This window comes from Bacillus rossius, chromosome 5 (assembly GCF_032445375.1).
Source record: "Bacillus rossius redtenbacheri isolate Brsri chromosome 5, Brsri_v3, whole genome shotgun sequence".
Taxonomy (NCBI): domain Eukaryota; kingdom Metazoa; phylum Arthropoda; class Insecta; order Phasmatodea; family Bacillidae; genus Bacillus; species Bacillus rossius.
Window position 1 is genome coordinate 77,705,539 of NC_086333.1, and position 26,558 is coordinate 77,732,096.

The window sequence follows — 26,558 nt, forward strand, 5'->3', positions numbered from 1 at the left end:
TGCACATGAAACACCATAACTATTTAAAAGAATATTGTAGCCTGTATTTACTGGTTAAAATATATTAATGTTGGAGATAATAGGGACAGAAAAACCCACATATTATATTCCGACAACTATAATTACAGAATTTACAGGCACAGTTAGCAGCAATGTATATTTCACACCACTAGAATGTTTTAGCAAGTCTTCTTGTTCATAATATTTTCATAGCTCTGAAACAAAAAACCATCCACGATATGTTAGTCAAAACACAATTTAATAGTGCAGGGATAGTTGTATCAAGCAAGAGAGTCTTATAAATATTTTCAAAGTATGTTAGAACAACTTTTGTCAAAAAGAGGAAACACAAGTCGAAGTAACGTAATGAATTAAGGACACAAAATATAGAACAAGGTAATTACAAATTATCACCAATTTCACGACTGAAAACTGAATCATAACACCACTACACGGTCACTGAGCAAAAAAAAGGTCATGTGATCATATAGCAACCACTGCCCAGTCTTCACCACCCTGCGACTGACTGCCATCCTCGTCAGCATCTCGGCCATGGCCTTGCCTGTCTCCTGGACCATGCTCCAGAGGAACCCACCTTCTCTGCCATCCTCGGCAGCATCTCGGCCATGGCCTTGCCTGTCTCCTGGACCATGCTCCAGAGGAACCCACCTTCTCTGCCATCCTCATCAGCGTCTCGGCCATGGCCTTACTTGTCTCCTGGACCATACCCAGAGGAACCCCCCTTCTCTGCCATCCTCGTCAGTGTCTCGGCAATGGCCTTGCCTGTCTCCTGGACCATGATCCAGAGGAACCCAACTTCTCTGCCATCCTCGTCAGCGTCTCGGCCATGGCCTTGCTTGTCTCCTGGACCATGCTCTAGAGGAACCCACCTTCTCTGCCATCCTCGTCAGCGTCTCGGCCATGGCCTTGCCTGTCTGCTGGACCATGCTCTAGAGGAACCCACCTTCTCTGCCATCCTCGTCAGCGTCTCGGCCATGGCCTCGCCTGTCTGCTGGACCATGCTCTAGAGGAACCCACCTTCTCTGCCATCCTCGTCAGCGTCTCGGCCATGGCCTTGCCTGTCTGCTGGACCATGCTCTAGAGGAACCCACCTTCTCTGCCATCCTCGTCAGCATCTCGGCCATGGCCTTGCTTGTCTCCTGGTCCATGCTCTAGAGGAACCCACCTTCTCTGCCATCCTCGTCAGCGTCTCGGCCATGGCCTAACCTGTCTGCTGGACCATGCTCTAGAGGAACCCACCTTCTCTGCCATCCTCGTCAGTGTCTCGGCCATGGCCTTGCCTGTCTGCTGGACCATGCTCCAGAGGAACCCACCTTCTCTGCCATCCTCGTCAGCATCTCGGCCATGGCCTTGCATGTCTCCTGGACCATGCTCCAGAGGATCCCTCCTTCTGTGCCATCCTCGTCAGCATCTCGGCCATGGCCTTGCCTGTCTGCTGGACCATGCTCTAGAGGAACCCACCTTCTCTGCCATCCTCGTCAGTGTCTCGGCCATGGCCTTGCCTGTCTGCTGGACCATGCTCCAGAGGAACCCACCTTCTCTGCCATCCTCGTCAGCGTCTCGGCCATGGCCTTGCCTGTCTCCTGGACCATGCTCCAGAGGATCCCTCCTTCTCTGCCATCCTCGTCAGCATCTCGGCCATGGCCTTGCCTGTCTGCTGGACCATGCTCTAGAGGAACCCACCTTCTCTGCCATCCTCGTCAGTGTCTCGGCCATGGCCTTGCCTGTCTGCTGGACCATGCTCCAGAGGAACCCACCTTCTCTGCCATCCTCGTCAGCGTCTCGGCCATGGCCTTGCCTGTCTCCTGGACCATGCTCCAGAGGATCCCTCCTTCTCTGCCATCCTCGTCAGCATCTCGGCCATGGCCTTGCCTGTCTGCTGGACCATGCTCCAGAGGAACCCACCTTCTCTGCCATCCTCGTCAGCGTCTCGGCCATGGCCTCGCCTGTCTGCTGGACCATGCTCCAGAGGAACCCACCTTCTCTGCCATCCTCGTCAGCGTCTCGGCCATGGCCTTGCCTGTCTGCTGGACCATGCTCCAGAGGAACCCACCTTCTCTGCCATCCTCGTCAGCATCTCGGCCATGGCCTTGCCTGTCTGCTGGACCATGCTCCAGATGAACCCACCCTTCTCTGCCATCCTCGTCAGCATCTCGGCCATGGCCTTGCCTGTCTGCTGGACCATGCTCCAGAGGAACCCACCTTCTCTGCCATCCTCGTCAGCGTCTCGGCCATGGCCTTGCCTGTCTCCTGGATCATGCTCCAGAGAAACCCACCTTCTCTGCCATCCTCGTCAGCATCTCGGCCATGGCCTTGCCTGTCTCCTGGATCATGCTCCAGAGGAACCCACCTTCTCTGCCATCCTCGTCAGCATCTCGGCCATGGCCTTGCCTGTCTGCTGGACCATGCTCTAGAGGAACCCACCTTCTCTGCCATCCTCGTCAGCGTCTCGGCCATGGCCTTGCCTGTCTCCTGGACCATGCTCCAGAGGAACCCACCTTCTCTGCCAATTCGTCAGCATCTCGGCCATGGCCTTGCCTGTCTCCTGGACCATGCTCCAGAGGAACCCACCTTCTCTGCCATCCTCATCAGCGTCTCGGCCATGGCCTAGCCTGTCTCCTGGACCATGCTCCAGAGGAACCCACCTTCTCTGCCTTCCTCGTCAGCATCTCGGCCATGGCCTTGCCTGTCTCCTAAACCATGCTCCATGAGGAACCCACCTTCTCTGCCATCCTCGTCAGCATCTCGGCCATGGCCTCGCCTGTCTGCTGGACCATGCTCCAGAGGAACCCACCTTCTCTGCCATCCTCGTCAGCGACTCGGCCATGCCCTTGCATGTCTCCTGGACCATGCTCCAGAGGAACCCACCTTCTCTGCCTTCCTCGTAAGCGTCTCGGCCATGCCCTTGCATGTCTCCTGGACCATGCTCCAGAGGAACCCACCTTCTCTGCCATCCTCGTCAGCATCTCGGCCATGGCCTTGCATGTCTCCTGGACCATGCTCCAGAGGAACCCACCTTTTCTGCCTTCCTCTTCAGCAACTCGGCCATGGCCTTGCCTGTCTCCTGGACCATGCTCCAGAGGAACCCACCTTCTCTGCCATCCTCGTCAGCGTCTCGGCCATGCCCTTGCATGTCTCCTGGACCATGCTCCAGAGGAACCCACCTTCTCTGCCATCCTCGTCAGCATCTCGGCCATGGCCTTGCATGTCTCCTGGACCATGCTCCAGAGGAACCCACCTTCTCTGCCTTCCTCGTCAGCATCTCGGCCATGGCCTCGCCTGTCTCCTGGACCATGCTCCAGAGGAACCCACCTTCTCTGCCATCCTCGTCAGCATCTCGGCCATGGCCTTGCCTGTCTCCTGGACCATGCTCCAGAGGAACCCACCTTCTCTGCCATCCTCGTCAGCATCTCGGCCATGGCCTTGCCTGTCTGCTGGACCATGCTACAAAGGAACCCACCTTCTCTGCCATCCTCGTCAGCGTCTCGGCCATGCCCTTGCATGTCTCCTGGACCATGCTCCAGAGGAACCCACCTTCTCTGCCATCCTCGTCAGCGTCTCGGCCATGGCCTTGCCTGTCTCCTAAACCATGCTCCATGAGGAACCCACCTTCTCTGCCATCCTCGTCAGCATCTCGGCCATGGCCTTGCCTGTCTCCTAAACCATGCTCCAGAGGAACCCACCTTCTCTGCCATCCTCGTCAGCATCTCGGCCATGGCCTTGCCTGTCTCCTGGACCATGCTCCAGAGGAACCCACCTTCTCTGCCATCCTCGTCAGCATCTCGGCCATGGCCTTGCCTGTCTCCTGGACCATGCTCCAGAGGAACCCACCTTCGCTGCCATCCTCGTCAGCATCTCGGCCATGGCCTTGCCTGTCTGCTGGACCATGCTCCAGAGGAACCCACCTTCTCTGCCATCCTCGTCAGCATCTCGGCCATGGCCTTGCCTGTCTGCTGGACCATGCTCCAGAAGAACCCACCTTCTCTGCCATCCTCGTCAGCATCTCGGCCATGGCCTTGCCTGTCTCCTGGACCATGCTCCAGAGGAACCCACCTTCTCTGCCATCCTCGTCAGCATCTCGGCCATGGCCTTGCCTGTCTGCTGGACCATGCTCCAGAGGAACCCACCTTCTCTGCCATCCTCGTCAGCGTCTCGGCCATGGCCTTGCATGTCTCCTGGACCATGCTCTAGAGGAACCCACCTTCTCTGCTATCCTCGTCAGCATCTCGGCCATGGCCTTGCCTGTCTGCTGGACCATGCTCCAGAGGAACCCACCTTCTCTGCCATCCTCGTCAGCGTCTCGGCCATGGCCTTGCATGTCTCCTGGACCATGCTCTAGAGGAACCCACCTTCTCTGCTATCCTCGTCAGCATCTCGGCCATGGCCTTGCCTGTCTGCTGGACCATGCTCCAGAGGAACCCACCTTCTCTGCCATCCTCGTCAGCGTCTCGGCCATGGCCTTGCATGTCTCCTGGACCATGCTCTAGAGGAACCCACCTTCTCTGCCATCCTCGTCAGCATCTCGGCCATGGCCTTGCCTGTCTGCTGGACCATGCTCCAGAGGAACCCACCTTCTCTGCCATCCTCGTCAGCATCTCGGCCATGGCCTTGCCTGTCTGCTGGACCATGCTCCAGAAGAACCCACCTTCTCTGCCATCCTCGTCAGCATCTCGGCCATGGCCTTGCCTGTCTCCTGGACCATGCTCCAGAGGAACCCACCTTCTCTGCCATCCTCGTCAGCATCTCGGCCATGGCCTTGCCTGTCTGCTGGACCATGCTCCAGAGGAACCCACCTTCTCTGCCATCCTCGTCAGCGTCTCGGCCATGGCCTTGCATGTCTCCTGGACCATGCTCTAGAGGAACCCACCTTCTCTGCTATCCTCGTCAGCATCTCGGCCATGGCCTTGCCTGTCTGCTGGACCATGCTCCAGAGGAACCCACCTTCTCTGCCATCCTCGTCAGCGTCTCGGCCATGGCCTTGCATGTCTCCTGGACCATGCTCTAGAGGAACCCACCTTCTCTGCTATCCTCGTCAGCATCTCGGCCATGGCCTTGCCTGTCTGCTGGACCATGCTCCAGAGGAACCCACCTTCTCTGCCATCCTCGTCAGCGTCTCGGCCATGGCCTTGCATGTCTCCTGGACCATGCTCTAGAGGAACCCACCTTCTCTGCCATCCTCGTCAGCATCTCGGCCATGGCCTCGCCTGTCTGCTGGACCATGCTCCAGAGGAACCCACCTTCTCTGCCATCCTCGTCAGCATCTCGGCCATGGCCTTGCCTGTCTGCTGGACCATGCTCCAGAGGAACCCACCTTCTCTGCCATCCTCGTCAGCATCTCGGCCATGGCCTTGCCTGTCTGCTGGACCATGCTCCAGAGGAACCCACCTTCTCTGCCATCCTCGTCAGCGTCTCGGCCATGGCCTTGCATGTCTCCTGGACCATGCTCTAGAGGAACCCACCTTCTCTGCTATCCTCGTCAGCATCTCGGCCATGGCCTTGCCTGTCTGCTGGACCATGCTCCAGAGGAACCCACCTTCTCTGCCATCCTCGTCAGCGTCTCGGCCATGGCCTTGCCTGTCTGCTGGACCATGCTCCAGAGGAACCCACCTTCTCTGCCATCCTCGTCAGCGTCTCGGCCATGGCCTTGCCTGTCTGCTGGACCATGCTCCAGAGGAACCCACCTTCTCTGCCATCCTCGTCAGCGTCTCGGCCATGGCCTTGCCTGTCTGCTGGACCATGCTCCAGAGGAACCCACCTTCTCTGCCATCCTCGTCAGCGTCTCGGCCATGGCCTTGCCTGTCTGCTGGACCATGCTCCAGAGGAACCCACCTTCTCTGCCATCCTCGTCAGCATCTCGGCCATGGCCTTGCCTGTCTGCTGGACCATGCTCCAGAGGAACCCACCTTCTCTGCCATCCTCGTCAGCGTCTCGGCCATGGCCTTGCATGTCTCCTGGACCATGCTCTAGAGGAACCCACCTTCTCTGCCATCCTCGTCAGCATCTCGGCCATGGCCTTGCCTGTCTGCTGGACCATGCTCCAGAGGAACCCACCTTCTCTGCCATCCTCGTCAGCATCTCGGCCATGGCCTTGCCTGTCTGCTGGACCATGCTCCAGAGGAACCCACCTTCTCTGCCATCCTCGTCAGCGTCTCGGCCATGGCCTTGCATGTCTCCTGGACCATGCTCTAGAGGAACCCAACTTCTCTGCTATCCTCGTCAGCATCTCGGCCATGGCCTTGCCTGTCTGCTGGACCATGCTCCAGAGGAACCCACCTTCTCTGCCATCCTCGTCAGCGTCTCGGCCATGGCTTTGCCTGTCTCATGGACCATGCTCCAGAGGAACCCACCTTCTCTGCCATCCTCGTCAGCGTCTCGGCCATGGCCTTGCATGTCTCCTGGACCATGCTCTAGAGGAACCCACCTTCTCTGCTATCCTCGTCAGCATCTCGGCCATGGCCTTGCCTGTCTGCTGGACCATGCTCCAGAGGAACCCACCTTCTCTGCCATCCTCGTCAGCATCTCGGCCATGGCCTTGCCTGTCTGCTGGACCATGCTCCAGAGGAACCCACCTTCTCTGCTATCCTCGTCAGCATCTCGGCCATGGCCTTGCCTGTCTGCTGGACCATGCTACAGAGGAACCCACCTTCTCTGCCATCCTCGTCAGCATCTCGGCCATGGCCTTGCCTGTCTCCTGGACCATGCTCCAAAGGAACCCGGACCGGTTTTGTAGGAGGATGTGTGGCTGGTCGAACTCCTGAGACACACATGTTAGAGTTACTATCCTTCACCAGTCGCTTTATCACTTTGTTGGAGGCAAACCAGTCTCCGACACTTTAAACACACATTTGTGTTCAGACTGAAATTATGGCTAGTTCTGAAAATATTGGCATTAGGAATGACTAATGCAGTCAAAGAAAACAACAGGAAATGTAACGATTTTTAAAAGTAAACTTTTCATCAACATTAATAGTAAAATTAATATAAATTTCATTATTTTGGTCACACTGTTATGCACAGTAAGCTTATGGTGATGTGACTGGTGTATTTGTAGTAGGGACTAAAATTATTGAGTACCGACTCAGGCTTCCATAAATTAAAATTCGACATGCGGAATAGTGTGTTGTACATCACCGATAATTATTCCTAGTGCAGTAAAGTGTTTATAACATCGAGGAATGGGAACAATAATAATTTATTTTCTTAACTTAAAGGACAAAGTCTAAAGATCTTATCTATCTTAGACAGTATTGGATAATTTCTTTGTCATGGTAGATGGTGATGGAAGGTGATCAAAATTGTAATGTAATTATTTTGGTTGATTGATTGAAGTACATTTTCTTACAGCTAAGTAATTAATAAACTTTATATAATATATTATTATGGATGATACTATAGGTACAAAATAAAAACTAAACTAATATTTTCGCTGCTGTCCTATAACTACCAGGCATTAATGAAATAATAACTAGTTTGACTACTAGCTTTAGAGTGATAAACTTACGTCTATAGTTCGTAGTGTTTTAATTTTGCCGACTCACCACCACTTTTCCGCCATCAGTAACTATGATTCTGTCACTATCCATGACCGTCAGGAGGCGATGTGCGATGGTTAGTATGGTGCAGTCGACGAACTTTCTCCGCACTGTCTCCTGAACCAGTGCATCTGTCCTGAGCCAATTCAACATAGAAGAGAGCAGTTGCAAGGAAAATTTGAATCGCTTTGAAAAACAGAAGTGTTCTAAATATTCATAAAATAATAGTGTAGTAATAGTTGGTGGCATAATCTTTGAAAACACACATTCAGAGACAATTTAGAATGATGGAGTCTGTATACATCACCATGCGAGATTATAATTACATGGAGTCACACATCCAGAGTCACTGAAATATTTACCGACTACAAATTTTTCTCATGTTATTTAACACTCAACCCTGTTGCTCTCTTGGGTCAGAATCCGAAAACATGCTTTGCACGCAAATTCAAAATCATGTGTATAACCAATGAAGACATAACAATATTATTCTGGTTTTCAAAACTAGCTACATTTGAAGAATAAAAAATAACTTAATGTTTCATGTAGTTTTTTATTCCATTTATAGATCACTTTTCATTGTCATTGATTTCAATATCCTACATCATAAATAATGACATTAGTAACCATCACAGTGGTTTCCTTCGAGTTATTTTAAAAACCATGGGGAACCGAAATCAGAATTGCCAGCAGGGGCACTCCAGAGATTGAGTCCAAAATGTTGCCACTGTGACACTTTGACTCTTAACTACATAAAACTATTTGTTTTTGATGGTACCCTGGATCAATGTTGGCAGTGGCCTCGTCCATGACCAGTATCTTGTTGTTCCTGACGATCACCTGTGCCAGGCACAGTAGCTGGCGCTGTCCCACGCTGAAGTTGCAGCCTCCTTCAGATACTTTGTGGTCCAGGCCGCCAGCCAGTGCTCTCACTGTGTCCTCCAGCTCCACCTGTGACCCAAACCGTCAAGTGACACCGGGGAACTGGTGTTAGACCAGTTCTCTCCCAGTACAACGGAAGTGTAGTGCCTCCGTGAGCGGGAGTCGTAGGGAGATCACTGGATGTTGATAATCACCTCCCCGAGCGTGCTCCACAGCACGTCGTCGGAGTACTGGTCGAAGGGGTCAAGGTTCTTGCGCAGCGGGCCGGAGAACAGCACCGGCTCCTGGGGGATGACTGAGATCTTGCCACGGAGGTCGTGCAGGCCGATGGTCTTGGTGTCCACGCCGTCTATGACGATGGAACCTTGGAAGTGAGTCAGCCGGAACAGGGCGGAGATGAGGGAGGACTTGCCGGCCCCGGTGCGTCCCACGATACCAACCTGAATTGTAAGAACGGCAAGAGTGTTAAGGAAATATGTCTCTCCCAGTACTTTGATTGATTAAATTTGATCATGCAAATGTTGTAAATGCAGACATCAAACAAAATCTTTTAAAAATTAATTTAATCATTTAAAAATGTGAAAATCAGTGTTAACTACTACACACATGAGCATTCTAGCATTTAATGCTTAATGTTGAACAATAATAACTATTGTATATCATTGATTGGAATTATATCTAAAACAAAATATATAAAGTGAACTGCATTTTTTGATTAATTTTAATATATACCATTTAAGGTTTTTCTGTGTTTATTGAAATAAATTACACTGTATGTATTGGCTGGAAATTTTCTGGACTGGGAATGTTGATATTTATTTTAATAAGTTGTTTATATATCAAAGAATACAAATTTGCACTGTTTTGATAGGCCATACACATAAATTTATTGAAAAAAGTTATAATTGCTTTCATAATGTTATATTGCCATCTACCGTGGTTCTGTAATCGAGACTCTGGGTGGACCTAGTAGGTTGCGTGGCTGAGTTCCCCGGGGGTGGGGAAGGGGAAAGGTGGTGGTCCCCAGGCTGGTTCTCTGCTACTAACCGAGTTTGCTTGTCGTTGGTTGTCAACCACACCACGGCCCACTAGGTCGGTTGGCTCGAATCAAACAGGATAAGAAGTTAGCTGGTGCACTGCTGCACTTCTCCCTACATAGCACAATACACTGATCCATATGTGGCTGGTATACAGTATATTTTCAATAAAACTGCAGCATTTGCAAGGCATGTCTATATTCATAGTACATGACACTCAAACATTGGCGACACATGTAACGTGCGTAATATTAGTTTGGAAGATAACATGACCCTTAAGACTCCGCGTCCTATCGAGAGTATCCGTTGGGTTGTTTTCACTGTTGTCGACCAGTGTTGTAAAAGAAATTCAACTAAAGGAAGTTAATAAATGTTAATGAACTATAAATTCCCGACTTATATAGGGGCGTTTATTGGCCTAATGTTCTACACTGGAGTCGACCTGTCCCTGTAAGTTTGTGACTCAGCTGTGCTGTGGCCTACATCTAGCTGGCCCAGGGGCTTATTGAGGGTAAAGTTAATAAAGGTTTCGGCTGTGACTATATTTATCAGAGTGACGGTTTAGAAATGCGATGTTGAATATCTCACGGAACCGAGCACTGCGCGGGAACGTGGCCTGGGATAGACTGTCGATAGGAGCTGGCGCGGGGAAGTGACTTTCTCCTATGAGTCAAATTCGTACCAGAGAAAATGTTATTAATTACTAAGTAATTAAATACAGTAAATTTTCCTAAACTAAAACAACATGATTACTATATGACTTAAGTCCTAGTGATGCTATTATCAATAAATGAAATAATAGATAAAACATAAGTGCTAGTGCTGGGGTTAAGACCGGGCTTCCAGTTCAGCCAGGAGGTACAACAATATTATAAATGCATTTGAAAAATTGTTCTGAATAAATATTTTGTTTGCAATATGTATATGTACCTTATCACCATTTATAACCATCAGCGTGTTCACTAAGGATATTCAATGCGAAAATTGGTTTTTGGGTAATGTACCTACTCTCCCTGATTTATTATTCATAATAAATTTTTGGACATGCGCTGAAGTGAAGAATTCTGCTACCATTTAATTGTTTTGTAGAGGTAAAAGGATAAAACATAGCATAAGAAATAAAAATGTTAGTAAATAACGCAGAAAATATTAAATACGTAATGATCTTCAAATACTTAGTTTTAAAATGATTAATTGCATTAAATTTTCACATTATAATTTATTTAAGACATTCAGTAGCGATAATGGCATTGCCAATGCTTCCGTAGAAGGATTAAGTTACATATAACAATTTATTTGATAAACTGGAGACGAGAGCAGGGCCATCGAGAAAAATTAAGGTCCCAGGAGCAAATAAATTTGTTGGGCCCCTTCCCTATTACTTAATACCCAACTCTTCAAAACCCTTGCATTGAAAAATAATAATGAAGACTTCAGACATTTAAGGGATTATAATGTTGTGTAACTAGAGCAGCACTAAATAATTTTTAACAGCTTTTTAAGAAAAAAAAAATTAAAATGTTTCTCTCAATTAAACCATAATTTTTATCAGAAACTTTTAAAAAATATGAAAAAAAAACATTTATTTTCTAAATTAACAATTCACGTAATGCTGAACAATCTAAAATATAACAAGCTTAATACAGGACAACTTAAAAATTAATAATAGTAGTATAGTAAAAGTGTTCCGAGTCCTGGAGATGGGGTGTGATGATGGTGGCGGTGTCTGCTGCCTTGGAACATACATCTCTGATATAATCACGGCGGCCATCTTGGATGACCTTTGAACTTGATTTTAATCTTAGACTTTTATTTCGATCTTATTCCAAACCTTGACCATTGACCTCAGTCGACATCTTGAATTCCGCCATCTTGATATTGAGTACCACAATCTCCAAAAGTTGCACTTTTTATTACGGTCGCCATCTTGAATTTTATTTCCATGTCCACCATCTTGAATCTGACACCACAGTAACTTTTTAGATTCTGAATACACAGCAGTCATCTTGTTGTCGTCTGCGGGAGTCCACCATCTTATATGAACATAATGAACGTTTTGACTGTCATTCCCCCTCCCCCCCAACGCAACGGCACAGGAGGGTGAAGGTGGTTGGTTCCCAACCATACGTGTGTTAGGCTAAACCCACTGCACTAACATAACAACACATTGTTGAACACGGAATAAAAACTTTACATGTGTCCCGAGAAAGAACTGTTAACGTTCAAAGGGTTGAATTTAATTAAAGTTGGTGATTCCACTTACCAATCATGTGCGTTGATAACATGTAATTACGACGTGAAAATAGCGCATTTTGGCGCGAAGCGCAACAATCATCCAGGAAGAAAAATTGGTAAATGTTCCTTATTGCACGTTCAGTTGTATTTTAACATAAATTAATAAAATTAAGAAAGAAATAGGATGTTTTGCGATGCAAAGTTGTATGATTACCAAAATATATTTTATAATAATAAAATATATAAAAATCTGAGGAACATTGTACAGTGAAGCAAATCCAGTCTATATTTAATGTCAGAAATTCAAATAAAGTAAGCGGTTGAATGTAATTCTGATTTAAACTGTTCAATTAACAAAATATTTTTTGATTTTGAAAATATGCGTCTAAAAGCTGTAAACTGGATACCCAATAAGGAAAATTATCCGAGGAAATGATCAGCAGATGTAAGCCAATTGAATAGGGAAGATGATGCAGACTTTCAGAAAGAACTTGGGCGAGGTGATCGGGGGGATGTTTGCCGCGTCCAGAGATCAGAGCTGAGAAGGCAATGAACTGGCGTGAAGGAAGGGTCAAGAGATCAGCAAGTGCTAGGAAAGCCATGGCCACCAACAGCGCAAATGAAATCCCAAAGGTAAGCTGCCTGCTGGCAGGCAACCGGGCCAAACTATTCGGTCCGAAATATTTAAAAGGAGAAAATGAAAACTTGAAAAATAAAACCCCTTAAAATAATAAATCAATAAATTTAATTCAAAGAAAAATTTAAAAAAAACTTATGTCTCCCTTAAAATACATGAAAATGGCACCCTTGAAAATTTGTGCTATTGTACAAAATAAGTTGTTATCCAATAGTTTGTACTCTCTAGTGTAGGGTATTTGTATTCTGTACAAAATCCAGCTAGGAATATTTAAAATTAATGTTTTATATTCTAATTAATTTGATGTAGGTATTCTAAAATAAAGTCAAAATTAAATCGTTCACTCACCTTTTCTGATGGATTAATGGTTAGATTCAAATCCATCAACACCGGTGGTTCTTCAGCAATGTACGACAAAGAAACGTTTTTGAAAACGATTCTGCCTTGGGATGGCCAGTGTTCTGGTGGTTTGATTCCTGTGAAGTCATTACGTTATTTTAATAAAATCTTATGTTCTAATGTTTTTTTTAAAATAAAACCTATTTACAGCCTCTATGGTGTCTCATCAGAGCAAATCGAAAACGAAAAGGACAGCGCTCAGAATTGAGGCATGCTTTGTGAGTATTTTGGATTGGGATAGAATGAACACCAAATAAAGTAGAAAAGCATATTATATATATGTAAGATACTTTGCAGGATTTTTGTTGTAATGTTTGTTACAATTGTGTAATTTTTTTAGTGTTATCGTTGAAATAATAGGATATGTCGTTTCATCTGTCAAGAAGATTGTCTATTATTTAAGTGTTGTGACGGTCGTCACATGTTATGCCTGCCCGGACTGATTCTCCTACCCTATGCTATCTTCGTCACGAAGATTAATTTGCTGCATTACCACATCACAACATCGCGTGTGACTCGATTCCTGGACGTTCCACTAGCGCCGGGAGGCGTATTTCCAAACCCTAGGTTGACTCGCGCGCTGGGATTGGTCACGGCACTGGCGGGGGAGCACTATACTACTATACTACCACAAAGACTTTGGTAGGAGAAAATTAAACATAAAAGAGTTCTGCCAGTGAGACGTGACTTGAAACGCAATCCAAAAAGTGCAGCAACCTTAGTCTAGATTAAACCCTGATAGCAAAAGAGGTTTGAATCAAGCGTGTTATATCGAATCAAGCTTGAATCAAAGCATGTTTTATCAAATCAAGCTTGATTCAATTTAACTAGTTTACGTATGACAAGCTTGCAGTAAGCCTGCTATGACAACCTGAATCAAGTTGGCCATGACAAGTGTGCTAGTTTGAATCAAGCTTGATTCAAGGTAACTATTTACGCATGACAATCCTGTCACGACTAGCTTGCGGCAAAGGTTCGTGGTCCAACGAATCAAATCGAACTTGAAACAATCTTGCACAGGAAGTCTAATTCAAATCATACGACAAGCTTTCCGCACGTTTACATGCTATGGGGAGGGCTCAACTCCTGAAAAATACAAAATTCTTGACAAACACGTTCAAACAAAAAAAAAAATGTTTGAACGTGGACTCTGAAGCACCAAATGATGAGGTGGGCACGCAAGGAGGAGACATTTTTGTGAATATTGGTCTAATGTGCGTAGCACACACAATACGATCTACAAATAGCAATTGTTATACCCGAGAGTTAAGAAAAAAGTATTTCAGTCGTAACTATTTTGAATTGAGGTCCAGCTCTTGTGTCGTGGCCTTAAAAAAAAATCCCGGCAGTTTAATATTTGATGTCACGTGGCTAAAATTATATATCCTAGCTTACAGATGCGATTAAATTACAGACCAAACAACGCTCAAAGATTCTGAGTACTTAAACGCACATTATTCCGTCGGATTTATGATCAGCAGAAATGTGAGTTACTAAAAGGGTCATACAGATATCCTACCCTCATTGTCATTTTTAGTCGAGACTGCCTGCCTTCAAATTAATAAAACAAAAATTATTATTAAATGTTTGTCAGAGACCCGTTGATGACTCCAATTCGCCCTCGGTCTCCAGGCTGCAGTACTCCAAGACTCGCTCCACTGACGTCATCTGGTTCTCCAGTTCGGCGGACTGCCTCATGAACCACTGGAACATCCCTGTCAGCCCCAGGGACTGCGAGATGGCCAGACCCACGGTGCCTCCCAGCGTTCCTGGCAACAAGAAGCACACGGGCGGCATACATCCATCCTCTCCGGCAGCGGTCGCAACTAAGTTGCGTTTCGAACAAGAGGTGGCCACATCTGCATGATTGCTCAGTAACCGGGCGGAAGCCATCTTTTTTTTCTTTCAGCTAATTTATCAAGCTGCATTGCCTAGACACCCAAAAGTTCGTGTTTTCATTTTGGAAACAGTTTGAAATACTTCTTTTTGACGTGACAACGTCTAATGAATCGATGAACGCCGGCTGCACGCACGGAAAAGTGTCCCGTTACGGACATTGTCCCGTTACGCGGTGTCCCGTTACGCTCATTGTACGCTTGCGCCGCATCTATCTCTCTTCCACACGATTGGAACAACCATCGATTTGACTTTTTCGAGGCACATTAAACTTGAAACACTCCCATGTTTCCTACTTTTCCCATCATCGACCTATCCTTAACAGAATAACACAGATTGGAAGAAGTTAAATAGCAAACATGTATAAAAGTTATAATTAAAATAATCTCTTCGTTAAAGTAATGAACATATTTGAATTAATGAGTGCAAATAAAAGTAAATTTATCAATGAAATTGTAGATTTCATTTCACTCCTTCTTTGTATCCATACAAAATAGTGATAATTCAATAAAAATGATTCAATTTTCTTCATAAAAGTATGCAATCATTTCATCAATGTTTTTTTATGACGTTGTCACGTTAAACTATCGTCCGTAAACCGACTTTACAGACAACCAATTTTTTTTTATAAAACTGAGATTCTAGTTCATAGTTACCAACCTTCATCACACGTGGTCAAGCACCATTTAATTTCCGCAATGTTGTGAACGCTACAATATGGCGACGGCGAGATTTAAAAGAGACTTCAACTACGTGACAGCATTGCCGTCTCCTGACAGTTACTACCTCCATGGTTTCAAAAATGCTTTAAGAGAAAAAAAATTCGCATTCTGGCATTCACCAAAACATTTCGCAAGAAAGTCTCTACAAACATATGATCTTTTAAAGAACAATTATGAAGTGGTGTTTTTTTTTTTAAATTAAGAAGGGTAATGCGATATTTCCTTCAAGAATATAGCGTGCTTTAAATATATGTATTGCCATCAACAGAAGATAACAGGCCAATTTATTCTTTACACGTTTACTGAACGTGTAGTTAAAGGAAATAATTTATTTTACTGTAATAATTACATTGTAAAAAACCTGTCTCCTAATATGTAAAGACAATTTTGGGTTAAAGATTTTATAAATTATTTTTCAGTTCATGCTGAATCTCTCCTCCTCAATCATTGCATGCACTAAGAGACGCAAACGAAACTTACCCCCTTCTGCTAGCCTGCGCCTGTACAATGAATGAGTGCCACTTGGAGGCAGTGTGTCCAGAATATGTTTAGAGACCACTTCTACGATTATGCATTTGAATTTCATTTTAAAACAATTTCAGATTGATTGAATTTATGTTTGCGTTCTCGCTTGATCTAGGTTAGAGCCTAATTTTGGTAGCAAAAGTCATATACAAACCATCATGGTGTAGACCGATTAATGCATTATATGCATGCCTGCAAGGTTGGCTGATAAGTTTACCACAGTACTGAAAGAATTACACATGATAGTTAACTATTCACGAAACATAAAAAAAAAAAAAACCTTTCTTGCACTGAATCTACGACTTGCAAAGCTTTATGAGATTTTTATAACAGTAAAGTTTTTCTGACAACTGCTTTAACACGCAGTTCATTTGTGGTCGACACGAATTTATTCCACATAGCTTGCATGCGCGAACTGTGATATTTAAAGGCGTAAACAGCTCTGCCATTATGGAGGTTTTAATTAGGATTACATTTAGTACTTTATATACATATAACTTTTCAATTACCTTGTCCCAAGATGAAGAAGCCGAGAATCACGCACGTGATGTATACTTGGCATAAGATATCCAGCCATAGGCCATAAGCTATTGCGGATGCTATTGACAAATAGGCTACAGATGAATGAAGATCCTTAAAATAAAAGGAAACGCACGTGTTTTTACAAATAAATTTTGATGCTGTGATTGAAAACCTTTAATAGCAAACATTTATTACCTACACATTTAGGTATGGTTATATTTTGCTGGCTGGTTACACAATTGAAACAGAATTTTAACATCTTGTTGCCTTGTTTACTTGTCAATAGAATATAATAAAAAAAGGTCGGTCTGCTAATTAACAAAGCGTAACAAAACTAGACCATGGAGTTTGATCTGAGACAGTTCTTTGAATATAAGTCCTGTTGTATGTCGGGATATAAAATAAAATAATACATATACACTTCAAGGTGGGATATACGAGTGTTTAAATAAACCAAGATGATTGCGGTTAATACCCCTTAAAAGCATAAATTAGAATTGAATGAATATTTTAAGTTTGCTAGCCTTTTAATTAAGTAATAAAGAAATAATGATTAATATTTTGAACAGATATTATCTTACACAGAAACATTGGTTTTTTAGTGAAGGCATGTACCTACATATGATTAAAAACATTTCCAGTACATAGGGCACCGCTGTTTTTCAGTGGATGTCAGAGAAAAACCTCAAGCATGGACAACAAATATGAGTACACTTACACAGGAGAACAAGCTAAAATCACATTATATAAATTGTTTAATTCCTACACAGCACAGCAAATTCCGCGGAATGTATTTAGCTAGGAACACTTTTATCATTGCAACCCTGCTGTGTTCGTCTGTGCCGTCGTCATTTTATTGTCCAGAAAATCTTTCAAGTTTCATCTATGGGTTCGTCTGTGCTTCGCTGTGTTGTATTGTTGTCCACATTATCTGTTCATTATAATCTTTGGATTTATCTGTTTGTCACTGTGTTGTCCAAGTTCGTTGTTTGTCCGATTTACTGCATGTTATTGTTTAAACTGTCTCGTTGTATTCAGCCAAATTTATTCATCTGTGCTGTATTTATTTTTCCTAACTAAATTATTTCCACCGAATTTTCAGTGCTGTCTAGGAATTTAAAACTTGATATCAGCTGATTTAAGCGTGTTCTTGTGTTTATGTATTCATATTTGTTGTCCATTATTGAGGTTTACCTTAGACATAACAGTGTGTAACCAGCAATGAAGTATGACCAAAAAAAATTGCTTTAAATAAATTTTCCAAGTTGCAAGAATCATTCAAAGACCGGATTAAAATATTTTAATATGCTGTAAATCAATATTTATTTTTTAAATACATTATGATGCAACAAGAATTTTTACAGACTGCCGCAAAAAATTACTTGTTTAATGATATATTAGGTAGGTACCTGATGGCTGTCAAACTCATCTTGCAGCATTTTTTGTGCCTTAAATGCTCTGATTGTTGGAAGTCCTTGAAGCGAAGCATACAGATGTGAAATCACAGGACTGCGTGCTATAAAAAAGGAAACAATATTACGTCTCATTAAGACATTAATAAAATATTTTTAGTATGAGTGAAGATAAGCAAGCGCTTGGGTTCTACCAAAAAGAGGCAAATAATTGGTAAAAACTGTTCCAAATAAGCTGGTTCATGTAAACATAATGAAAGTTGTACTGAAACTAATATCTAAGACATATTTATATCTATGGTTATAAAATCGCAAGATAGGTTTATCAAGTAAAACATTTATAAGAAAAACGATAAACGAATATAGTGTGTGTTAATTTTCACATTACAGTATAATGTGTTTATATAAAGTATTCACAATATTTTTAATAGTTTGATTAGCTTTGTAGAAAATAATATAATAGTATATACAAATTCATGTGCGACTCACTGACTCACTGATCCATAGATATCTAATTATTTTCTAAATAAACTGGAAACTTAAAATTTGGTCATTTTATATGTGTGTGTGTGTGTCCGTTAGCAAATTTTTGATTTTCAACCCCGAAAAATAATTGTGTAAAGAATTTCGTTTACCTCTCATAAAATTCATATACTAGGAGACATCACTCATAATTTCCATACTTAATGTAAATTTAAAGCTTTAAAAATTGGCCATTCTTACAGGTTAGGTAGTTTAAAATTGTTTAAATTGAGTTAGAAACTTAATTTTCAGCATATATTTTTTTGACACATTTGGTTATGATTGTCCATACATATGAGACAGCTCAACTCATTAAAATAGTCACCATTAGGCCTATGTTTATTATAAATTTAAAAATCTGCAACAGTGTAGATGGCGTCGGGATTCAGTCATGAACTGGACATAAACTGTACTTGGTGGTCTGGAACGGTCCGAGACGCGGGCGGACGCACTCACCGACGCCGTCCAGCCGCTTGACGCAGCGGGACGTGCGCAGGTACACGGCCCTGAAGAGGCTCATGAGGACCGCCACCAGCGCCGTGGGCGCCAGGACCCAGGGGTTGACGGCGACTACCAGCACCGCGACCACCAGGAGAGCGCCGCCCGTCTGCGCGCACAGCCACGCCACCAGCCACTGTCACCGGCCGCCAGGCGATCTGCTTCACGTCGAACACTCGAGGAAACTGATTTTATGGCTGAACGTAATTTGATTGAAAAGTAACGTGGGTTTTTTTTCCATTAAAATCGGATGATAAATAAAGATTTTCAAGATGGCGGCCGTAAAGGAAATTGCAACAGTGACTTCATAGTCCTAGATGACGTCAGCGGGTCAGAGCGGCTAGCTCTTAGGACTTTTAAGCCGCTTTTTAGGAATTTGCGTTCTTTCTAAGGCAAAAGACTTTTGAGGTTTTTTGAAATCCTAATTTTTGAATTTTTTGAGGATGAAAATGAGAAATTTTTTCCTCAAAACGGGAATTTTTGAGTCATTTTGAGTTATTTTTGAGAAATTTTGAGGAATTTTTGAGTCCAAAATGGCCGCCGTGACGTCACAAATCCAAGATGGCGGAAAAACACCACCACCACCACCGCCGGACGCCTGTGCCAGTACCGGCTATTACATACTACTAAGTGATTTTATGGCTGAACGTAATTTGATTGAAAAGTAACGTGTGGTCAATGAAAGACTGCATGTAGATTACAAGCAAGCCAAAAAACAAGGCACTACTATCAGTAGGAATGGTTGTAGAAGAGTAAGTTGGGGGATGAATCATTTGATTACATTTGTCTACCAGAAGAAGCGTAGGCGAAACTGTGCATTTATTGACATTGGTATTGAAGTACAGTTCTTGCAATTGAGATCTTTACAAACATAAAATGTAATTAAGTAGATATTTGGTTCATCCTATGAACACTTTTATTTTTTTGGCAATAAAATTCTCTCAGTTACACTTACATACAAAACTTGGAGCCGTGGCTGCCTCCAGAGGGGAGATGTGTGATGGCTAGTAGAAAACATGCGTGTACGGTGAATATTGGATAGTCTGTTTCGTGTCAATTTGAGTTCAAAATGACCCAAATTGTACATAGAGCTTGAGATAAAACTTTATATAGCTTAACTATCTCAATTTCTTAAAGCTTCAAGAGCATGATCGATAAAAAAATATTCGAAAATCTTTAGTTCGCTCTATATCATGGAAGCGTAAATGGAGACTTATATCACCAAATATTCCTGTTCCTACTTAAGTGTAAAACTTTACATAAATAAACTATATTATTGTCAGTTTAGACAGGACCATTTGTTGATTATATACATAAATTGGCTAGAATAAGTCCACAATAAAACAATGAAATTAAATCACACTTCGAAAAAGAACCTACTTACATGACATAATTTTTACTTTTTTATATTATATATAGACATACACGAGCTTAATAGTCTTAATGCTTTAAAAAAAACAACGAAATATCCTTTGGTTAACTTACATTCAAACAATCAACAAATGTAACAGGTAACTGATTATCTATCGCTCCCACATCTTTAGAAAATCTGTTGAGAACCTGACCTGAAAGCATAAAAGTGTCAATAGTATCATGTAAACAATGTTAAGTAAACTAATTTATTTAAGATTAACAAATATATATATATTAAAAGTGCCAGTAAATAAACGATCTTTGCTAACTTTAATTTCTTCTTAAATAACGCGGACAGTAATTATTGACAACCAGTCAAATTAGTTTCATGATCAAGAAATCGTTCAGCTGTTGCTGGGTTCACGCTAAATTTTTTTTTGCAACCTTGCCAACATGTAAACTGTGTAAATTTTCGTGTCTGAAGAATACATCGACATCTATGCCATAATTAGTGTGTATTAGACTGAAGTTGGTCAGTGTTGTCACGTATTCCTCCAGGAATCTTGTATTAGATATTGTTTGGGCCAGATGTTGTATTTTTTTTTATTAGTTGCTTAACAGTGGTCCGCGACCCACACCATGAAATATCCATGATGTTCCACTGGCAACTAACGCCTGCTACAGGGATTGATCTCCAGGATCTGCTGCCATGGCAGTCGTCAACAGAATCCTAGTTATGGAAAGAACACATATAAAATTGTATCAAGCATGTAGCACTTGTACTCCGACATAACAACGCTATCTTGCCCCACCCCACCCCCCCACCCCCCAACGTGGAAGACAGACAGCTCTAACCTTATGTTAAAGCAAAACAAATTTTCCTTAAAAAAAATTGGTTGTCTGTAAAGTCGGTTTACGGACGATAGTTTAATGTGACAACGTCATAAAAAAACCTTGATGAAATGATTGTATACTTTATGAATAAAATTGAATCATTTAAATTTTAATAATAAAAGAATAAATACTTGAAATTATACTAGTAATCAGATTTTTAAAATGCAAGAATAATTAATATTTATTGCCGAAATTGTTGTTGTAATAAGCAATGAAAACCACATTAACTTTTCACTTCACTTTATAAACAGTCGAGTGGAAGAGAGATAGATGCGGCGCAAGCGTACAATGAGCGTAACGGGACACAGCGTAAAGGAACAATGTGCGTAACGGGACACTTTTTTGTGCGTGCAGCCGGAGTTCATCGATTTATTAGACGTCACGTCAAAAATTTCATAGTGTAAAATTTTAATGTCTTGTAAGATGTTTGTTGTAACTTTAATTAATTTAAAGGGGTTCCTATTAATACATTTTCTTGTTATAAAGATTTATTTGTTTTACTCATACACTTAGCATACTCATTGTTTATCTTTGTTGAAAAAAGGGGGGAGATAAGTAAATATACTCATTTTACGGCTGACATGATTATAATTTAAATAACAAAAACAAAAACTTCCTTAATCCTAGACATATCATATTTGATTAGAGGTATACCCCCAATGATAGGATTTATACCTCAATGATTAGTAATTATATAAAATATTTTATATAATTATTTTGATAAAAAATACTTTAATATTTCCTCATCGTTATTGCTTTCCCAGTCGGAACATTGTTTATCCTAAATTCTCTGTCCTGCACCGCAAGGATGGACACTGCTGAGGCCGAGGTATCAGTGGCTTCTCTGACGCATCCTTTGTGTGGCTAACCTAACTGGAAGGAAGATGTGACAGACAAGATACCAACAGTTCATATATTTCGGACATTGAAACATACTTATGTAATATTACCAATATTATAATAATGTTCGCAGGCTTTCACGGCCATTGTCTGAAGTACTTGGCTTCTGGGTTGTAGCCGCGTCCTTGGCGAATAATTCACCAACGTTTCGGTCGACAATGCAATCGCCATCATCAGGGAGCAGTTACCTACGGTTACTTACTACAGTAGGTAACTGCTCCCTGATGATGGCGACTGCAATGTCGACCGAAACATCGGTGAATTATTCGCCAAGGACGCGGCTACAATCCAGAAGGCAAGCTACTTTACCAATATTATATATGTATTGTCTTAGTTTATTTTACTCCAGGTAAACTTAGTTTATATGAAGCGCAGTCAGATGCTGGTTTAAAGTCAGCTTGGATAAAATTAATTTAACATATAATGTATAACATTATGATAACCGAACATGCTCTTAATTTTTTACATAACTTTTATAAATTAGCGTTTGCTTTGAAACGTACGACATACAATTAAATTCTTATCAGCTACGATTCCCTTTATGAATCAAGTGCATTGATTTTAGAGAATGACACCGAATCGTGTACTAAAATAAAATCTTAACATATAAGTTTAAAACATTATGCTCGGTCCTTCTGGTATAATTTTGGCATGTTGTAATCTGTGTGAAGTCATAAGCTCATAAAGGAGAAGGATATAGTTTAAGATCTACTTATTTTCTTAGCCTAAGTTTGGATGTTAAGTCCCTTAAGACTTCTTCTGCCTTTCGATATCAACCACTAATTGTAACAACTGGTACATAGGAAGGTTTGAAAGATTGATAAAACAAAAGGCTGGTTAAGTGGCTGGCTGATATGGTATCGTATGAACATACAAATGTAAACAATGATCAGTTGCCTACGCTTTCCACTGCTGCACATCGTCTTAATGGATCAGATCATCAGTGAAAATGTGCAAGTACCTAGTGGTTGTGACGTGAGTTAGCCAATCGGTGGGCCTGTTTAAACAGGTCATGACAGGACAGGTCTTGATTTATATATTCTCTTTGTTACGCAGCAATTTTAGAAATGTGTTTGTATTTTTTTTAAGAAAAATATAGATAAAGATAAATTGGAAAATAGTGTATATCATTCATATAGAATTCGAGATTGCTAACGTAAGTTGAAAATAACACACATGAATTACGAAGAAAACACAGTAATTGGTTTTCTAATTCGTATACACTGTAGGTCATCAATAAATACTAAGACATACCTGAAGTACAGCCATTGAAAAATCTCATTGGCAAACGAATTACACAACTAAACATCCTGTTATGTAAGTTCACTGATGTCTTCATGCATATGAAAAAGTACAAGCAATTCTTGAATAGTGCGAATATAACGTAGGCCAATATAAGGCTAGCAAATACATAAATGAAGAGATTTCTGCTCATTAGAGTGTTATCATCTGGTAATGTTGTGTATGTTGAGTTACGGGATACATTTAGAGTAGTTCCATTTATTGTCATGTTGACAGATGTGCTTTGAAGGGCTCGCAGGGTCTCTGTATTTGTCCTGTAAGCAAGGCATAACAAGTGGCTCATGTAAATCGCCAAACAAAATATAAAGATGTTAGTAAAAAAAAATATTATTTGCAGGTGTTAGTTTCTTCGTATTAAGTACAGATCATCCCATTTCTTAATTTACACGATTCTTCACATTGTTTCGCACACATAGGTCATTCCTCTTATTTATCATGAGTTTTATTATGTCCCGTAGTACAGCAAGCAAGCTGTGAAATATTTAACCAGGTGGACTAAAATACTGTTTTTTTTTTAAATTGCTACTGTGAAATTATAATAACACAAAAATATTAATTATATTTATTACTCGTTCATTTGGTTGTATTGTAATTTTGAATAAGTTGGATAGGATTTTTACACTTTATTTCCATCAGACATTCAGAAGGAGAGTTTATGATCTCATATTGATGGCTAAAAACAATTATTCCATGATTAAACCAAAGCAACATTTATTTCCCCACAAATGAGAACTCTTCTTAAAGCTGCAATTGCTATGTCACACGGCTCAGACATTAGGTGTGACGTATTATAAGTAGAAACCGGAAAAAATTTGCGGGTTCAATGACCTCCAGGATATACTCCAATATCCTCTACACACTCGGGCAAATGCCAACTGTTCATTGGCTGTTGACTTGTGAGTCGTCTCGACTGGGTGGCCTGTGATTCAACACTTCTATGAGTGAGGGTATCTAATTGGCCCTCAGTCCTCCTGATTAACAGTGAACCAATGACAGAAGCAGCACTAAGGTATGATTATTTGAATTTTAGCATAACACGAAATGAACCCGCGAATTTTTCAGGTCTCCAATTATAAGTGAAAGAAACAGTGGTCTCAACTTACCAGTAAGACAGCCAGTAGTTGGAGCTAATGCAGAGAAATAAGGCCGTGAGTTCGCTTAACGCCATGACCACCACCAGGAAGTATCTTCTGCTGGCGAGGAAGTACGAGCTGTATGTCTCAAGAGCGATCTTGCCCCTTGCAGGCGTCTCCTGCACCACTCTGCAGGGCAAAATGCTCGGGATCCCGTCTAGGGAGGATGAGCAGCTCTGCACAAAATAATCCTTACAATAAACCATTTCTTTAGTCTAGCACCAATTCTCTAAAAGCACAGAAATAATATGCATAATACAGAAGAAATATTCAAGAAACTGGTTACATTACATTTTGTATTCAGTTTTGACGTGAATACGTCTTTAAAATTGCTTCCATAGTGGAGGGCAGTTCAAAAAACGAATGATAAAATCAGGCGATGCAGTTTGGTGTTGCAGCTACATATCTATCAACTCCATACAAAATTCAATTACACCAATGGATAGATAAAGGATCAAAGAATTCGTTACGCTAAGTGAGGACTGTGACGCATCGCGCGCGATGGAGGGGGAAGCGCCGCCATTTTGAGGTCATTTTGCTTCGTTTCGAAATTTCCATTTAGTATAACTTTTAACCCGTTGAAGCTACGACGCTTGTTTTAGTTTCAATCGTCAGCTCTCGTCAAAATTTATCGATTGCATATATAAAACATTAGTGTAAAATAGTTACAGTGAATATATATATATATATATATATATATATATATATATATATGGTGTTAAAAAAAAGCTGTGTCCATGACACAGCCGCACACCATTTTTTATAAATTAAAATTGATTGAAATATTTTTAAATTCTTATTTTGGTTTGTTTTTTACAGAAGAACACAATTCGAGAAATAATTTACGTAGGGAATTTATGTTACAACACTATTACGTGTGATTTATGTTACAGTTTCTCCAAGGGTTGAAAGCAAATACGATTGCTCCATTGCCTCCCCGCCATGCGCAAAATCCCGAAGGTTGAGTACCTGCATCATCGAAAGGTTTTTAATAAGCATGAGTCACCTTGTCTTCACACAGGACTTGTTTCGTGTCCATCATCAACTTGATGCTTGTGCTACGAATATACGTATGATCGAGTTACAATCAACAAATTCTGTCATGCAATCAACACTGTCTTACAATGAACGATTTCATGCAACAACCCACAATGAGCATTGTCTTACAATGAGCGATATCTTGCAACGAACACTGTATAAACAATATGATTAATGAATTTAAAACGGCAACTGGTTATTGTGTTAATAGGAAGTGTGAACTTTGTATACCTGATAGGTAAATAGTGATCTTCGTTATAAATATTTTTCAAATATTGTTAAAAGAAAATAAACTGATTCTATATTGTGCTTCTCTGTCATGAAGTAATTTTATTTTTACTCAAGGTATATTCTATGTGTTATTATTTTAAAGGGGAAATTGGGAAGATTGAAGGGGCAAGGAGGGTGATGTATACCTGACAGATAAAACAATAAATCATAACTGAAAAAAATTAATAAAAAATATTGGTTGTCTGTAAAGTCGGTTTACGGACGATAGTTTATCGTGACAACGTCATAACAAAACATTGATGAAATGATTGCATACTTTTATGAATCAAATTGATTCATTTAAATTTTAATATTAAAAGAATAAATACTTGAAATTGTACTAATAATCAGATTTTTAAAATGCAAGAATAATTAACCTTTATTGCCGAAATTGTTGTAATAAGCAATGAAAACCACTTTAACTTTTCACTTCACTTTACAAACAGTCAACGAAACAGTTCACGTGTAGATGACTTGTAATTAATTTTAAAAACTGGCGTTTAGCTATAAAGTTTAAATATAATTATGAACAAGTTTTCATAAAAATAAATTGTAATCAAATATCTATCATCAATTATATGAATCACCATAACTTTTTAGTCAATTGTAACATAACCTATTATTACTGCACTCGCCGACAGCGTAACGGAACACAGCGTAACGGAACAATGTGCGTGATGGGACACTATTTGTGCGTGCAGCCGGCGTTCATCGATTTATTAGATGTTGTCACGTCAAAAAATTAATAAAAAATGATCAATTTGTTTATCCCCCAAAGCGAGGATAAACCATAAAATAAATGATTGATGACCAACAAGGGGTGGAGGT

At 41.7% G+C, this 26,558-nt stretch overlaps 1 protein-coding gene across 1 annotated transcript in view; it reads right to left on the reverse strand.

The window, feature by feature from the left end:
- LOC134532058 (ATP-binding cassette sub-family C member 4-like) overlaps window positions 1–26,558 on the reverse strand; it is a 44,433-nt gene continuing 17,875 nt past the window's right edge. The window contains exons 14-26 of the mRNA XM_063368235.1: window positions 24,393–24,598; window positions 23,242–23,543; window positions 20,326–20,405; window positions 18,799–18,949; window positions 17,818–17,924; window positions 16,396–16,519; window positions 14,342–14,512; window positions 12,693–12,820; window positions 8,630–8,875; window positions 8,332–8,504; window positions 7,560–7,689; window positions 6,665–6,775; window positions 1–215 (exon numbers count right to left, since the gene is read on the reverse strand). Of these exons, the coding sequence (XP_063224305.1) occupies window positions 180–215; window positions 6,665–6,775; window positions 7,560–7,689; window positions 8,332–8,504; window positions 8,630–8,875; window positions 12,693–12,820; window positions 14,342–14,512; window positions 16,396–16,519; window positions 17,818–17,924; window positions 18,799–18,949; window positions 20,326–20,405; window positions 23,242–23,543; window positions 24,393–24,598 (1,965 nt within the window). The 3' untranslated portion in view covers window positions 1–179. The remainder of the gene's footprint in view (window positions 216–6,664; window positions 6,776–7,559; window positions 7,690–8,331; window positions 8,505–8,629; window positions 8,876–12,692; window positions 12,821–14,341; window positions 14,513–16,395; window positions 16,520–17,817; window positions 17,925–18,798; window positions 18,950–20,325; window positions 20,406–23,241; window positions 23,544–24,392; window positions 24,599–26,558) is intronic.